General features: G+C 35.3%; 1 protein-coding gene across 1 annotated transcript in view; it reads right to left on the bottom strand.

The window, feature by feature from the left end:
- Positions 1–17,687, bottom strand: part of LOC135221917 (putative neural-cadherin 2) — a 267,766-nt gene that overhangs the window by 31,679 nt on the left and 218,400 nt on the right. Inside the window, 3 exon segments of the mRNA XM_064259941.1 lie at positions 2,736–3,135; positions 15,285–15,461; positions 17,015–17,161. Of these exon segments, the coding sequence (XP_064116011.1) occupies positions 2,736–3,135; positions 15,285–15,461; positions 17,015–17,161 (724 nt within the window).

Here is a 17,687-nt window from a genome sequence, read left to right as displayed (position 1 = left end):
AGAGGGGATGAGGCTGTATATTGGTTTATGCAATTATTTTAAACTTACAAAAAATCTACGACGATAGGGAATGTCCTTTTAACATAAATGTGTAAATATGATAAAGGGTATGATATAAGCAAAAAGGAACAAAGGGTTCATAACCCGCACTCTTTCGATAACCTTTGGTTAACCCATTAAAACGCCAAAAATAAAAGATAAAATAAATTTAAAAAAAAGTTAAATTTTGTTTGCTAAAAGGATGCAGCAACCACCACCACCACCACCTCCTCCTCCTCCTCCATAAGGATCTACCCACCCCATGAACAGCGCTGGAGGTAAAATTGGTTTACGAAAAGTTCAAGTACGCAAGATTACGAACTGTATTTTCTAAGAGTACAATTATCACGCACTATAAAAAGTTTATTAAAGGCCAAAATAACCGATCCATGCCAAAGAGTATCAATTTTTGCTGGTATAACGTGACTACTATGCATTTCAGGGACTGCGAGTCATCGTTTTTTCTCAAATATCTTTCAAACTAATTATTTGATCGAAATGGTACTTTAACATAGTGTACAAGACTCCTCCCGCTAATTTATGGCAATATAGTATATTGTCAAATGGTGTTAGTTAGGGCATTTACTCTTGACTTACAAGGTGTTGCCAAGCATCGCCAACCTATGCTTTTCGAACTTCCTGTACCCCTATCCCCTACCTCCCTCCATCCCCCTTTCCCTACTCATCCCTCCCTCAACCCATCTTCTTGACCTTCCCGTCTTGGTTTCCCACTTTCCTACCCATTAAATATCTATGTAATAAAGCAGTACTGGATACTATAAAAATGTCGGTTTTTGTAAATTCTGTGTTAATTCAATTGTTAATATATTTTCTTAAATTATATAAATGGTAGTCGGCTAAAGAGAGTAAGACCGTCGCCCTGTTCACCAAGGCCGCGAGAGGTGTCTGCTCACTTCCCCCAAATCCCCAAGTAGGTGGAGCTTTGTCTACCTCAGGAGGTGAATTGCCGTAAAAGAAAAACAAAGAAAATGGGTATAATTTGGGGAAACTACTATCACTATCATAGTGTGTGTTTCTCTATTCATATCACACTACAATTTCGTTTCTACTAATCTAACGCCAGTATTAAGGATGCAATTCTTGCACCCTTCTGAGTTTAGTGAATGAGTTGAGCTTCATGTATCTTGAATTATGTCTTTCACAGAGGTTAAATATAGACAAAGTAGTAGATAATATGATATAGATACACTGATTGATTGATTGACCAATAAGCGTTTGCTTTTTGCGTGAGTGTGTTGTGAAGATTCACTTACCTATTGTGATTGATCCTTATTCTATTGTCAGCTTTCTCCATTTTGAATGTGGTTAGGAGTCGTATTGCAAATGCATTTCTGCTACAACGCGGTCAATGTAACATGGCGGCCATGATAGCCAAGAAAAATCCGTCTCTATCAATTGCACAGTGAATACTTATAAGAGCGATTGCTCCAGCCGATAGACAACCACGTTATTACCTGACACGCCAAGGATACTATAAACCAATATATTGGGAAAAATTAACCATTATTATGGTCAGTACGTCAAACCTCGCTATCCTTTTCATTATGAACTCAGCAATTAACTGCTGGTATTGAAAAATATCTCGGGAAACGGTATTATTAGGGGAGAAATGAGAAACACGGCGATAAAGAAAGTGAGAGAAAGGTATGGAGGGAGGGAGTGAGAGATAGTGAAAGTGGGGGAGGGAGGAAGGGAGGGAGTTGGAAGGGATGGGGGATAGAGGCCTTCGAATCTGTAAATGACTCTTGCTGCCTCATACGACTTTGCCTTTAAAAGTCAAGAGTAAACGCCTTAACTAACACCATTTGACAATGCACTATATTACCAAAAATTACGGGGATTCTTGTACACTGTATTGAAGTACCATTTCGATCAAATATTTAGGTTGAAAGATATTTGAGAAAAAACGAGGACTCTCGGCCTGTGAAATGCATAGTAACTTATGTTACTGCGTAATTCTGCTATCTAAATTCTCATTTTGAAAGGAAATAGTCACAAAAATAAAATAAAATAAAAAAATAAAAAACTAGCCTTGACCTGGATTGACTCGTTGTCACGGGTACTACTAACGGAACCAACTTTATGTAATAATATATGTCAGCAAGTATTCTAATTCCGTAATACCCTTAACTGACATGAAAGACCAAAACAATGCTAATGAGGAAAATAAAAGGGCAAAGGACACTAGATAAAATCCTCGGCACACCTCCACAGTGAGACGAATTGTACGAATTTATACCATTAAGAATTTCAGTGGATCACATTAGATTACCTACATATTATAATAACGGTCATAATAGTATTTAAACTGCTATTTCCTAATAATTTCCATTAAGTTTTCCATAAAGATAATTGAATTAAAAGATATGAGAGTCTGATAAATGGAAAACTATCTGTTTTTGCAAATCAATAAGGGACTACATCAATAAACACCTTGAATTATACTACATTGGTTCAATTGCTATACCTATCTTTAATCTAGCTGCTTAACTATTACTTCTTAGTGTAACTGGACGATTTTCTCCCATTTCCATCCTTAGACTCTTACACTTTTTTCTGGATCTCTCTATCTTGCTGAATGGTCGAAGTACCCCAATGTCTGCTGGCTTGATGGCCTAACTCTCATGCGCAGTAAGCAAACTACTAAACCAATTATTGTCTATCGCCATACTCACGTTGATAAAACTTCAGACTGACGAGATCCGTGACATAAGGAGGATTCGACGGCGAAAGCGACATGCTGAAAGGAGGCCCATGCCCCAGCGCCCATATATCATCGTCAGTAGCCGTCAGGACTCCGAGCAGGACGGGAGGGGCGCCCTCTGTCACGTGAAGGACGTCCGGAGGAAGAAGGCGAGGGGGACAGTCGTTGACGTCTGTGACCGTCATCGTCAGGGTAGCGGTGGCAGTCAGGGGCGGCTCTCCTCTGTCTGTGCCCAGGATTTTGGCGACGCCCAGGGCGCCGCCTTCAGCCTCGCGGTCCAAACGGCGGAACAGCCTCACGCCTCCGCTCTTGTCCACCTTGAGTGAGTTCCAACCGCCCACCACAGAGTAGTCCACTTGACCAGCTACACCCTGAAGAAAAATGAAAAATACAAGTATATAAACTCTGAAGAAATTAGAGAAGAGAGAGAGAGAGAGAGAGAGAGAGAGGACGAGAGAGAGAGACGAGAACCGGAGAAGATGACGGGAGAGAGAGAGGAGAATACATACGTTTATATAATTTTCGACTTTTCTTAGTCCAAGACCTGTAATTATCTGCTGAATGACTCCTGTTACGGATTGCTTTATTTGCGTATAATTTAAAATTCCTCTCAAATCAAAAATTGATAAACGAGATATTTTGTAAGTATGGAAGTCAAAGTATTGATTTTTTGACTGATTATTACCTGTCTGGCGTCATGAAGGTACATTAATAGTTTGTGCCACACTAATTACTTTGAAGCTAACGACCACTTCTGGCGCATTTGCAAAACAAAAGACTTACGAAATGTAAAGCCTTTTACCTAGCTTTACCTTTGAATTAAATATTCAAATTGAAGGAGTCTTGTGAAGACCCGAATCTAACTGGAGAAAGAAAAAATAACTGGATATCTGTAACCTCAAATGGAGTCAAAGCAATAAAAATAAATCAAATTTAACAAACTTTTGAAAGAATGGAATGAAAATTGAAACAAACAGTGGAAACCTGAAAGTGCTGGGATGCAGAAACATTTTGAAGGTTTAAAGAAATGTCAAATAGCAAAAAGCTCTTCCCTATACTACGGGCTGCTCTTGAGCAAGAGCCCGTGCTGGCATAAAGCCAGCTTAATCTTAAACAACAAACAACATTATAACCAATAGTCACCTTTGTCATAAGATAAACTAAAGAATGTAGGACTCGACTCCAGAACTAGAATCGAAGGAAAAATTTCTTACTGAAGACTGCTTCATATAATCACCCTCACGGAGATTTTAAGTTCGCCAACGGGTTTTTAAGATTTAAAAAAAATTGGCGCAGAAGTATAGTCAAAGTTTCTGCAAAAGGGGTGCAGAGGAATGCTTGAAATTGCATGGAAAACGAACTTGATATACAGGAGGCATAACCCTTTTCGATTTAATTCAGAGATAACCCACAGTAAATTCACACACAAAACTGTTACTGATATAGTTCCAGTCCCAAAATAGGATTAAAAGGGAAAACTAGCTATATATTTCATTTTTAAGTCGGCAATTAACTACGCTCCCAAAATACTGAAAAATGTAGACATTGCTTAATGCTTCTTGGGTCACTAACTGAAATTACAGATACATTGCTCAAATTGCAAGAAATTTATGAATATTTGTAAGGAATGTAAAAAAAATAATAAAACTAAAAAGGCATGTACAGTAAGTTCTTTCCAGGAATTTCGATACAGCTACCTTACCCAATTATTTCTTATTGTGTAAGAATGTTATGGTAACACTGCAGGTCTTTGTTCAACTTTTCCCACTTGAATGAGTCTTCATAGTGTAACTACAGTCGTGATTGGCTGGAACAATTTGTAAGCCCCGTTTCTTCATTTACGTTTTCTTTATTTATGTAAATCGCTGTATATAAAGGGTTTATGCTATGGATACATTTACAAAGAAATGAGCAAATAAATATAAAATAATAAGTTATTTTACACTAACTAAATTAACTGGCAAAGAAAAAATGGCAGTATTCAGTCTTTAGCCATACACCACCAACTTCCACCCACACACAGTTTTGGATGAAGTTTGAGAAGTTATTAATTATTTATGAATTACTTTGTCCTAATTCTAGGCATCTTGAGCTCACAAATCACCAGAAATATTTCCTGTTACTATGATTATTTTTAGTGCGTTCATAGCGAGCTTGCAGGTGGGTTCTTATACAGCGAATTCAAATATGCATTACTCCATATAATAGCGATAAATCATATATTATAGGTTATCACAGCTTTAACGAGTTATGTCATATGCAATTATATTCTAAATAAATATGTATACTCATGCTTACCTAATTCATGAATAAAACCAAAAGACATTAACTTTTAAAATTGCTTGGTGAATTTCTTGCAACATTTACCGTTTTACAGACATAAGGGACCTACAAGATTATATGTCGAGCCACGTGACATATGAATAGCTCAAACGAAACTACCTCCTGAACAACCTGTTAAGATTACCAAACAATTAGATACATAGACTTCATAGCCATGCGATTTTGAATGATAGTGATGGCATTTAATTGTGAAGTCAGAGTTATATTTGATGTAATGGCTTACCAACGTTATACATATTTGCTCTAACTTCTTAAGAAAGCCAACAGGAATTAGTTTTGTTAAGTTATATAGTTTTGTATAATAATATGACTGCGTGATAAGTCATTTTGCCGTCGATTCTTTGTTGACGGCAAAAATTTTTTTTGTCAGCGAGACTACGTTAGACTTGAAAACTATATTGCCTGAATATGAGAAGTGTAGACAGGAGATATATTGGCACTAGATTAGACTAGTTACTTTGATGAAGGGAAAAAAAGACGTAAAAGAATAAACTAGTGAAGTGCTACATCATGAATTTTGCATCAACACCACATATCCATGGGCGTGCAACGTTGCGTGTAGACGAGTTCAGGGGGAATGATGGTTGAAGGATAACATGATATTGGAAATCTCTCGTTTTTATGGCTGAAAAATCCAAGTCAGCGATGCCTTGAGTTGCCTAATGAGTATTATTTTTGTTGGTAACTATTGGATAAATGAGGAATAACTTCCTTTGCTTAAAAGGCATTAATTTGGGTTTTAGTATCCTTTTCCCAACATGAGAGTACTTTATGCACAAAATACAGATAATTTGCTTGTAACATTTTTGTTTACCTAAAACATACTTTCTTTACACCAGGGGACATGGGGATTCATGAAGTTCAAGATGATAAAATTTAGGGTTATCTGGCAACTTGACTGCAGGGGAAGGTCAAGAAATCATTGTCTATGAAGATATCTCCAAACAAGAGATTAGGAGTAATTTATCTCTTACTACTGAATAGTGTTTAACACAAAAGACGATTCACTGCAAAATTGACTGAAATAGGTTCTGTAGTCATTCAACCAAGTTCAAAATCCATAGAACTCTGCAAAGGAGGATGTCCATTTTGATGTGTAATTCTACTAAAACGAAACTAATTTTTCATCTTTAATCGAAGATCACATGAATAAAAATCCAATTTGAATTATCCTTTTAGTTTCAAAAAGAAATAAAAGAAAATTACAGGTCTAACGGATGATGAAAAATGCACGCACTGCTAGACAACAGACTACAGCGCAAACAAGAAAACACCGCAAAAACATGTATTCTCTGATTTAGACTTAGGTTATTGACGATTCCGTACCTTTTTGATTAAAGTTCTTCCAGGAGGTAGGTGAAACAAAACCTTCCTTCCTGAACAAGAATTTTTAGTATAGACTAAAAAAATTAGTATTGTTCTTGACATTTCAGTAATCGACTCTTTCATAAGTCGTAACATTTTTAATGCTTTAAACTTCAGAGTTACTAGTTAGTGGAGCTGCATGACTAGATCTAGTGGAGTGGCTCTAAACCTGATATACAAATGTAATTTCGGAAAGTATTCTTCAAGAAGTTCATCCGACAATTACGAGTATGCAGGCACGAAATAGCTCAACAGTGAAAACAGCGTCGAAAGACCTTCAGAAGGTCCAAATAGACTTGTCCGGTGGACATTACTTTAGTCGAACTTCAAATACCCAAACACTTGTCTATAAAGTTTTCTCTAAAGACTGCAATCGACAGAAGGCCAATTTTATGTTATAATAGCCGCTTGGTGGCTTAAGTTATTTCGTTCCCGAGAGGAAGAAGAAGAGCAGACTGTAAACAAAGGTCGACATTTCACAAGCTCCTTTTTTGTCTTGATTTATCTGTGAACGAGGACAATATGAATGTTTAAGGTAATGTCATGAAGCCTTTAAAGTATCAAGGATAGCATAGACAGTGAACACTTCCTGTATACAGTGAAATTAGTGTAGATAGGAGAAGAAATTTTCAAAAACTCTCCTGGCCCGGCCAGACCGGCGGGCCATATGCCCTCAGGCTATGCTGTGACGTAATAGAAGTGACGTCAAGAGCGTTTCGGACGAACGTGTGAAAATGGCTTCATTCTATGCTCCACCCATTAGGAGGAAAAGACTCCGTTGGTTTAATATTTTCTGGTAAACCGAACTTAAATGATGTTGATGATGTAATTTTTGAAAAGCTGAGAATTGATATTGAAGATTTGATTGGTGTTCACGAAATGCGAGGTAATAAAGTGATCTTGAAGTTCCGGAATCAGTGTGTATATGAAACTTTTCTAAATAATTATGATGAAAAAGTAATTTGTTTACCTAATGGTCTGGAAGTGAAAGTAGTTAATTTCAGCAGTGTCTTCACATTTGTCTCAATAAGGTACGCTCCATTTGATATGCAAAACAGTATGTTGAGCGATGTATTAAGCTCGTATGGGAAAGTTATTGGAATACGTGATAATACTTCACACTCGGCAGACGTAAAGGACTGTTAAACGGAATACGGACGGCTAAAATGGAAATTAAGGAAAACATTCCATCGGCGCTTTTCATAGGACATACTATTTCTTTCATGTACAACGGACAGAAAAAGACATGTCTTAAGTGTGGCAGTGAGAATCATTTTGCTGTAGATTGCTCCTTGGACAGAATAGTGAACATTTTTGAGCATGAGAAGGATTTTCCAAGTCTGCCGAAACTACAGGGGAACGAAACACAAGGGAACGAAACACAGGGGAACGAAACACAAGGGAACGAACGCAACATGGAGAAGGAAAGGCAAGAGTCACTAAGTGAAGAGACACCAAATGGTAATAATGTTCAGGATATCAATAGTATAACAGTGGAAAATGGCAACAACGAGCTACATGTTTTAACAGAAAGGATGAATATTGAACTTGAGGATAGTGAGAAAATCAAAGAATGTGAGAATAAGGATTCAGATAAGGAGGAGGAGGTGATATCTATCGATGATGAGGTACTACATAGTGGACCAAGTTTGGAAGCGTCTGAAGTGGTGATTATACCGCAAGAAACTGCACCTGATGAGTTCACTGTTATCACGACGACTGCGGACGTTCATCAAGAGGACAGAAAGATAACTCTTAACCTGGGACACGGAACTGATCAAGGAAGAGGAGGACAAAATGATGCAGAATATATGGAAGATGGATTAATGGAAACGGGTGGAGATTTGGAAATTGCGCCTGGAAATGGAAAATGGAAAATTCAGATGGAAAATGACGTCAAGAGAGAATTTCAAAGAAAAAAATAGGAACTCAAAAATATTCAAGATCTGAAGATAATAGTGATGAGGAAAATTGGAAAAAATTGAGAGACCAGAAAAGGAAAAAGCTGGAATCTAATTAATTTGACGCCTTCAATCTCTCAATTGGCTGTTTAAATGTGAACGGGTTAAATGACGTTGGTAAACAAATGAAGCTGTTATCCTTGTCTAGGTATTATGATATAGATATTTTGTTATTGCAAGAGCATAATGTGAAGGATTTAAAAGCTCTGAGTTTTTTCACAAATTACTATGATGTTTTGTTAAACCCAAGTAATAATCTTAAAGGAGGTACAGCAGTTTGTATAAATAAGTTTAAATCTTTGTCTGTCATTAGCAAGGAAATGGATACGGAGGGACAGATAATAGGAGCTAAAATATCTTGTTTAAATTATGAAATTCCAGTTGTGAATATTTATGCCCCTTCAGGTACAGATAAAAAGAAAGAAAGAGAAGAATTTTTTAACAATAAAATCTTATATTATTTTCGTAAAAATATTGAAAATGTAGTTTTCGGAGGGGATTTAATTGTGTTACATCCAACAGAGATGTCAGTACAGGGAAGGACAATATAGTGTCAAAATCATTGCAGTCCTTCATAAAAAATGTTGGATTAAAAGATGTAACTTGCACTTGTAAAGGCATTCCAAAATATACCTACATTAGAAAAGGCTATGGTTCTAGGATAGATCGCCTATATACTAAACAGCTACTCCATAATATGTTAAGTACTGATACAGTGCCTGTGGCCTTCTCTGATCATTGTATGGTCATTGCTAAATTCAGGATAGGCGATGTGCAAAAAGGGAAAGGATTTTGGAAATTAAATGCGTCTTTACTGGAGACAGAAGGAATAGGCGAAAACTTTGAATGCTTTTGGAGTCATGTAAAACTAAAAATAGACTGTTTTGAAAATGTAATTGAATGGTGGGAATTTGCTAAAAGGGAATGTAAAAGGTTCTTCATTAAAGTTGCAACGAGGGAATCAAATGAAAAATATGGTTTAATAAATTTATTGCAATATCGATTAAAATATCTATATGGCTTATGTAATGCTGGGAATGATAAATATGATGAAAATTTATGCTTTGAAAAGTAAAATAAACTGTCTTCAAAATGAACTTTGTGAGGGAGTAAAAATAAGAGCAAAATTAAAAGATCAAGTGGAAGGGGAAAAATTATCATCGCACTTGCTTGGGAAGGAGAAACAGCATAAAGGCAATCACCTGGTAATGAAGATAAAAAGTAATAGTGGGAATATACTAACGGATACAAAGGCTGTTCTTGTGTATCTTAAAGACCATTTTAAAGTAATGTATGAATTTACTGAAGGAAATCACGAAGAACAATCATATTTGCTTGAGAAATGCAAAAAAAGGTAGATGAAGAGGACAATAAACTTTTAGAGGAGGATTTTGATATAAATGAATTATGGGAATCATTGAATAAAATGAATAAAGGAAAATCACCTGGAAGTGATGGATTAACTGTGGAGTTTTATAAACGGTTTTGGTATATTATAAAAAACGATTTTTCAGAGGTAATGAAATGTATGCTGAAAAAAAGTAAGTTATCGGAATCACAAAATTTAGGAATAATAAAACTATGTCCAAAAAGTGGAAATTTGGAAATGGTTGAAAACTGGAGACCAATCACTTTGTTAAATGTTGATTATAAAATTCTAGCAAAAACATGGCAAATCGTTTGAAACTTGTAATTGGAAAAATCATATCGCCTGAACAATATTGTGGTACTCCAAACAGATCCATAATTCACTGCAATAATACAATAAGAGACATAATGAATTATGTAAGAGAAAATAATTTGAATGCAGGTATGTTTAACTTGGACTGGTCCAAAGCTTTTGATAGGGTGAACTTGCCATTTCTTTTTAGAATTATGGAAAAGTTTGGATTTTCAGTAAAATTTATTTCATGGTTAAAAATATTATATAAAGAATGTAAAAGTATGATATGTGTGAATGGACTATTTACAGACACCTTTAATGTAAGAAGGTCGGTTAGACAAGGCTGTCCACTATCAATGTTATTGTATGTCATTTTCCAAGAACCATTGTACCTAGCATTAAAAACCAATAAAAAAAATTGTACCTCTTACGTTACCAAACAATGAAAAAATTCAAGTACAGGGATTTGCTGATGATACAACAGTAATTTTTGCAGACGATGATTCATTAATAGAGATTCACTATGAAATAAAGAAATTTGAAGCAGCAACTGGCTCATTATTAAATAAAGAAAAATCTGTCATCTTAGGAATTGGTGAATGGTCAGGCAGAAGAGACTGGAAGTTAACTTGTTTCAAAGTTGTGGACTGTGCTAAAATTTTGGGCATTTACTTCAGCAATTCGTATGCGGAAACTTGTGAAATAAATTGGTCAGATATAGAGAAAAAAATTGAAAAGGCAGTTAACATGTTGTGTAAAAGGTATCTAACACTTTACCAGAAAGCACTAATAATCAACTCTTTGATATTATCCAAAATGTGGTATGTAGCTCACACACTTCCGTTAAGTAAAAAACAAGCTCAAAAGGTGAATGCAATTATTTTCAAGTATATATGGTGTGGTATGTATCGACCTATAAAACGTAGTACCCTGCATTTACCAAAATTAGAAGGAGGTTTAGGGATAATAAGTATTGAAGAAAAGGCAAGATCAATATTCAGTGTAACTTGCTTAAAAAGTCTAATAAACTGTAACGGGTTAACCAGGTATTACTGTTCTGTAAGACTGAATGGTATGTTAAAATTAGATAGCTTATCAGAAGTAGCATATTTTACCCCTGAGTACTATTCTTTGGCAGTAGATGATATTAGGAAAGCATATCACAACAAACTCTTTCCATATATAAATAACAGAGAAATGTATTCAATCATTTGGAGGAAAGAAGCCCCAATGGTAGAGAATAATTATCCCACTTAAATGGAAAAATATTCATTAAAGTGGAGGAAAGGGAATTTGTGTTTAGGTATATTCATGAGTCACTAGCAACAAAACAAAGGCTCCATATGTTGAAATTAAAAGAAGACTCAAAATGTGACCAGTGCGGGGAAAACGAGTATCAAATGCATATTTTTTACTTCTGTAGAGAAAAGAAAAATATAGTGAAATGGTTTAATTCTGTCCTTAAGAAATGCTGTAAACTAAATGATTATAGTTTTCTTGAAATTATTATTCTATGATATAGAAGCAAAATCAATTGTTGATAAAAACACTGCCATTTTGTTGATCACCGGCTATTTGTATTGTTTGTGGATGTGTTATAAACATAACAATAGCTGCCAAAATGTAATTGTTCTTTTGAAAAATAAATTAGAAGCACAAAGGATGTATATTAAATATAGATATACAAGCAATATTTACAAGTATGTAACCAAAGAATTTAAAACTCTATGTTTTGATTTTGATTTATATTGATTTTGAAACAAAAGTTATTTAAGTTTATATTTATATGTTTGATTTGATTTTATATTGATTTTGAAACAAAATGTTATTTAAGTTTATATTTATAAAATTTTTTTTGTATAACAGAATTATCCAAATAATGTAAATTATTGGTGTATAATTGTATTTTTGTAATAAAAGATAAAAAAAAAAAAGTATAGACTAGAACTTCACCCTACGAAAAAGTAACGGTGGTGATGTATGATAATTAGTAATAAATCTGATATTTACGGAGATTTTTATTATCCTAATTTTAGCAATGTGTATTTTCCAATATTCTTATAATAAAAATTCATTATTACAATGTTGCTTGATTTTTTACAATGGATTACTGGTCAAAATAGATGAAAACCAACTATCATCGAGATACCTTCTGCCAATCACGTTCTTCGTAAGAAAACAAGATAGCCCTAGATAAATTGTAAACTCCCACTTCAGTATGCCATAACAGTCCCAATATTGCTTACCAATAGCCATACGTTGTGTATCGCAATTCCTGGAGGAATCGGTACACTCAATATACACAAGTAGTTACCAGAAAACCGATCTAGGAACCCCCTACAGTTTATGTGAGCAATCATTGTCACTTGCAGCCGAAATGAACGTTAAAAACAACGGGCCACATCGAACAGCAGTTCAATTAAGACTGGAAGTCTCATCTGGGAAGTCTTACACCAAGGGAAGAGAGGCTCCGAGGCGTCTTTTGGAAGAAGTGGCAGTTAGTTAAAGGCACTAAGGCAGAGAGGGAGTTCTAGGGGCGTAAATTATAGGGACCTTGCTTCCCCCTAAAAATAGTACAGATTGTTTTCCCCAGTTCCAGGGAAGTTTAAACATTTTTACATTAACTTCAGGTGAAACGCAGCTTAAGAATGCAATTTCTATATACACCAGCGTCACTTTATTTCGGAACTTGATATTAATGCACAAGGGAGTCAAGATTGTTGAAGCTTATATTTTGCAACAAAAAAAAATAAAGAGAGAGAGAGAGAGATATTGAACGGTTCAAGACGTAAACAAAGTACTTGTAACCTAGCCCTCAATATAGCGCATTACTTTCGTAATGTTGCTGTTGTTACCGGTCTTGATTTATATATTTGCAAATGTGTTGGTAATAATACCAGTTTCCATATACATAAATCCCAAACCCATCCACTAAACATTAAAAACTGTCAGTACACAAAACACCAATAAGTCCATTGTCTAATTAAATTTTATTCTCAAAGAAAATCCATTTCGATCTATAGTGTAAAAGAAGGATCAAAATAGATTCTTATCCTTCTCTTGTTATTTAAATTCGTTTATACCGCACATGTATCACTATCCTCGTTTGTCCTAGTATTTCCCTTTTTCTTTTATTTCAATTGGGCACACTGTCACATTCAATTACTTTTTGTCACTAACATCAAGAACTTTGTCCCTCTACTGAACATTACAATATGATCAAAAAGAAACTAATATTGCATTGGCCCATAACAGTGAAGCTTATAATAAACAGATATTCCTTTATACTTCCTTTTTCAGTCTTCATCATGCTTATACCCCACTTATTTTCGTTAAAACCAAATTAATGAATAAACCATACCTCTTATAAATAAATCCTACCTCTTTAAGTTTCATAAATTAATTTGCTGGCCTTTACGTGCCCATTTAAATTTCATTCAGCACGAGATTAGAATCACAAAAAATTGTTTAGTACATACAAAATCTTATATGATTTTCTATGAAAAATGGAGAAAATCTTTGTTATTTGTTTTAGAACTTGGACTCAAATAGTGTACAGTAAAAAGTTAAGGCACAGCTTTCATAAAAAAATTATAAATTACTGACGCAAAAACAGAGGTTAATTCATAATTACCTGTACCACGAAAAAATTTGACGTGAGCCTAATGCAACATTCGACCATCCCGATACAGAATAACCTTTACGTGCATTCTCAAAAGTATACATAATTTTTTTTTTATTCAACGAAAGCTTCCAGTGCTGTGTTTTGTTGAATATGTATAAACAAGTATGATAATCATAACGTAGTAGTACATGTTTTTTGTATTTCCGGAAGGGAAGCGGTGTCGCTTAGTCAGTAGTTCGATAGCTTGGTAAACAGGTGAAGTTCACAGAATAACACTGAACGGGATCTCGGCTTAGCAAGGGTGTTTGAACATAGATAAAAAAAAAAAAAACTATGATTGGCTAAAGGTGATACAACTCTCGTCTTCCTGGATGCTGTTGTATAGTATACAAAATGTCTAACACCAAACATGGTATTACTTGTGGATACTGAAACCTGGGATATCTATAATAATTTACTATAATTGCCCGAAAACATAAGCAGGTAACCAAAGTCACATACTATTAATGGATGACGGTCTGTTTAACTATATTGGGAAGTCATACAATCTTTCTAAATAAGATATTAAAACTTCAAGAACAATTCATCCCCAGGAGCTGAATATGCTCCCGAAATTAGAAGTCTCGCTTACAGGCAATGAATTTCCAGATAAGAGGTTTATCCTTCCAAGTGAAAGTTATATTTCTAAGGGGTTCATGATGCCTCACAGGAAATATAAGGTTTCATCGGTACCTTTTGTAATTTCTGTAAATCAATACCACTATGTCCAGGTAACAGCATAAATATTCTATGATACCTCAGAGGATGTAATATCCATCCTTTTGTGCAGGTAAGGCAAATTCTTTTTGAAAAGGCCTGCACACGACCATCAGTCAATTTTGGGACCATAAATAAGCAAGACTGGAAAATGAAACCCATTCTTTAAATGATGAAATTGTTGGCAGCCTGAGAGAATGGACACTATTTATTACGGAAATAGCATAACAGTTTTCGCGCACAGGAAATGGAATAACATTATACATATTGTAAAATTCTGGCAATTTTTCTCGTTGTAGCTATACTGAATTTTATTTCAGATTTTAAGTCTCGCTATATTTCAGAACTAAGGAGGGGTCGTGCCATTTTCATCGGACAAAAATGAAAATGGAAATATGGTGAAAATTAAGCAATCTTAATGTTTTTGTTTGGTTTTTATATGAATATCATCTACAAATTAAGTTATAAGCAGCTAAGCATTCCTGTCATGTAATCGAAACAAGAGGATAAAGAATATAATTTAATATAATTAACTGATTTGGCAGAAAATGTATGCAACACTTAAATAACGAGCGATGCATAAACAAATAAAAGAGCACAACGTTAGCTTTTGCGTTGGGCACAACTACAGAGTCGAACGTCGTACCACTACGTAGGGAATTTTACATTTACTTAAAGAACTGGGTAGTAATAAGCATTAATATCAATCTTCACGCTCAATGAAATCAGCTTTTCCATTTTGAAAACTGATAAAAAGTATCCAGCGTTCCTTAAACCGAAACAAGTCTAGACAGTGATTATACTTACCACATCTGGATCGTGGGCGGACACGGTAGTCAGCAAAGTTCCCAGAGGGGCGTCCTCGCTTATCGTCACGTGGGCGTGAGGACGGACGAATTGAGGTGGATTATCGTTGAGGTCTCGGAGTTTGACACCCACCCAGGCCGTGTCCTGATGTCTGGGGTCGACCCATCCCCCCTCCCCCTGCAACGGAAACGAGCAACAGATGAGGATTTCAAAAATGCATTTCCAATAAATTCTGTAACAATGAATAACATAAATTTTAAAGATTCTTGCAAGACGTTAACAGCAGATTTGAAAATATGGCGCCGAGGTAATCTGACTTAAGCCTGCAAATGAAAATAATAGAAACCGCTAATTGACTAATTTAAACTACGTATCACCACCATAGCTAAAACTGACGTAAATAACAGAACAATAATTAATATAGCATAAGGAGCAAAGGTTATTAATATTCATAACAACACTTATTTGCATTGGTAAAATAACTTTTCCAATCTATAGGGGATATCAACTGCTGTTAAACTTCTACAGAACAGGTGGTCCTCTCAGACCCAAACTGCCATGTACAACTATTTGAGAAGACCGTTGCTGCATTTGTTAAAATCTAAACAATCCTATCTCTAACAGTAAGACTTATGTAAGATAATACTCAATTTTTAATTCTAAAATTGTACACTGCTCCCGAAATTTAGGTTATGGATATTCCATTAAAAAAATAACTGCATCAAGAAAGACGATGCACAGAATGTGCGTGTGTTCCAAAAAAAAAAAAACTCTCTTCTCCTCAACATAAAATGACTAAGAAAGTTCACAATCTGTTGAACTGAGATTGCAAGAAGTACGAACGCTATAAGGAAATGTTTGATTTGATACACTTCATTAGAATTCCTGATTAAAAATGAATTAATTATTTAAAGTTTAAACTTATCATACTTCCCCCTGTTTTATGGTAAATGGGAAAAGTTAACAGAGAATACCCTGGAATGTAAGCTAAAACACCCAATAGGACATGTTCTTTAAGCAGTTTTAGTTTAGGGTAACTCAAATTGAACAGGGAGCAAATGATAAAAAAGTACTCTGACGTGTCAACGCAACAAAATAGTTACTTACTATGTGGGATGAAAATTTGGTTTTAACTCAAAGCACTTTGTAAAATAGTAACAGACACAGTATACATGTACGTACATACACCATCGGGGCTAAAAGTTGAAATAGCAATGGTGCACATTTTTCAAGTGCCGTTGTTGCTCGTTGTCAATTAACATCAAATGAAAATCAATTAATGATCATTAGATTTACACGAATATCACTGGGCAAAAAGTACCATTTAATTAGAGTAGCATTAAGTATAAAACTAATGTAAATTATGGGGAAACTCCTATTTAAAATAAAGGCAGATTCAAACAGAAACAGAACTCTTAACTGCAGTCGTACTTACCAGTTAAACACAAACACTTAAAAACACATTACTGTTGTTGCAACTACATTCCAGACTAATGACAGGTTCATTTGAGTGGATTACACTACAGCCAAAATACTTCCTATTACTGAGGTCTGAAGTTGACTTCAAAGGTTGACTTGGAGGAGAGCGGAACTGAAAACGTCTCCAGTGGCCAGTCTTCCCGGCGTCGTTTTGTCGAAGTGTGCCATAATTAGCTATTTTTAAACTACTGTGCATTTCAGAATATTAGTATACTTGCAATGGAGGCAGAAAGTTGTAACTATTCACTTACCCGATCAGTGACTTGGACCATGAACTTGAATCCCTGGCGATGGGTATCGTCCTCATAATCCAGTGTCCTCAGGGCATAGAGCTGACCAGATGCTCCTGTCGAACGGATGCCAAAGTGATCCCAGCCCCAGCCGCTTTCCTCAACGATCTGTAAAGAAGAATAAGGGTGTTTAGCAGAATGATGCAACAGCGCCATTGAATTTAAAAAGCAAACATCCAAATATATGTAGACATGTGTATATTCTCCTGACACTCGTGGGTAACTCAAGATAAAAAGGTGCAAATGAGAAGCAATTGAGTAAGCATTTGTGGCCTGAAAGTAAGGAGAGATTATGTTTAAGTCTGATGAAAGCTTAGGTCACGAGAAGGTTCTGCATTTTCGAAAAAATTAACATTCCCCATAACCTCCAACACTACAAGACGCTTTTCTATCCTTTAGTTAATCGATTTGCAAACTGTCCCGCCAACGTTGATTTAATCACCAAGTAGTACACTTGTATGATAACAAGAATCCCTAGATGTTACATAAGCAGTAATTTCTATACAATTAAATTGAAGCAATCCACTACTGTCCTTTTTTCATGGCTGGTTCATTGTCAGAAGATGAGGCGAGTGACTCGCTCTTGATTTTGATCTCAACTCTTCCGAAATTACAAAAAAGGCGAATGTAATGA

This window comes from Macrobrachium nipponense, chromosome 3, assembly GCF_015104395.2.
Source record: "Macrobrachium nipponense isolate FS-2020 chromosome 3, ASM1510439v2, whole genome shotgun sequence".
In the NCBI taxonomy this organism is placed as follows: domain Eukaryota; kingdom Metazoa; phylum Arthropoda; class Malacostraca; order Decapoda; family Palaemonidae; genus Macrobrachium; species Macrobrachium nipponense.
Note: the sequence above shows the minus strand (reverse complement) of the source record. Positions and strands in the feature narration are given on the sequence as shown.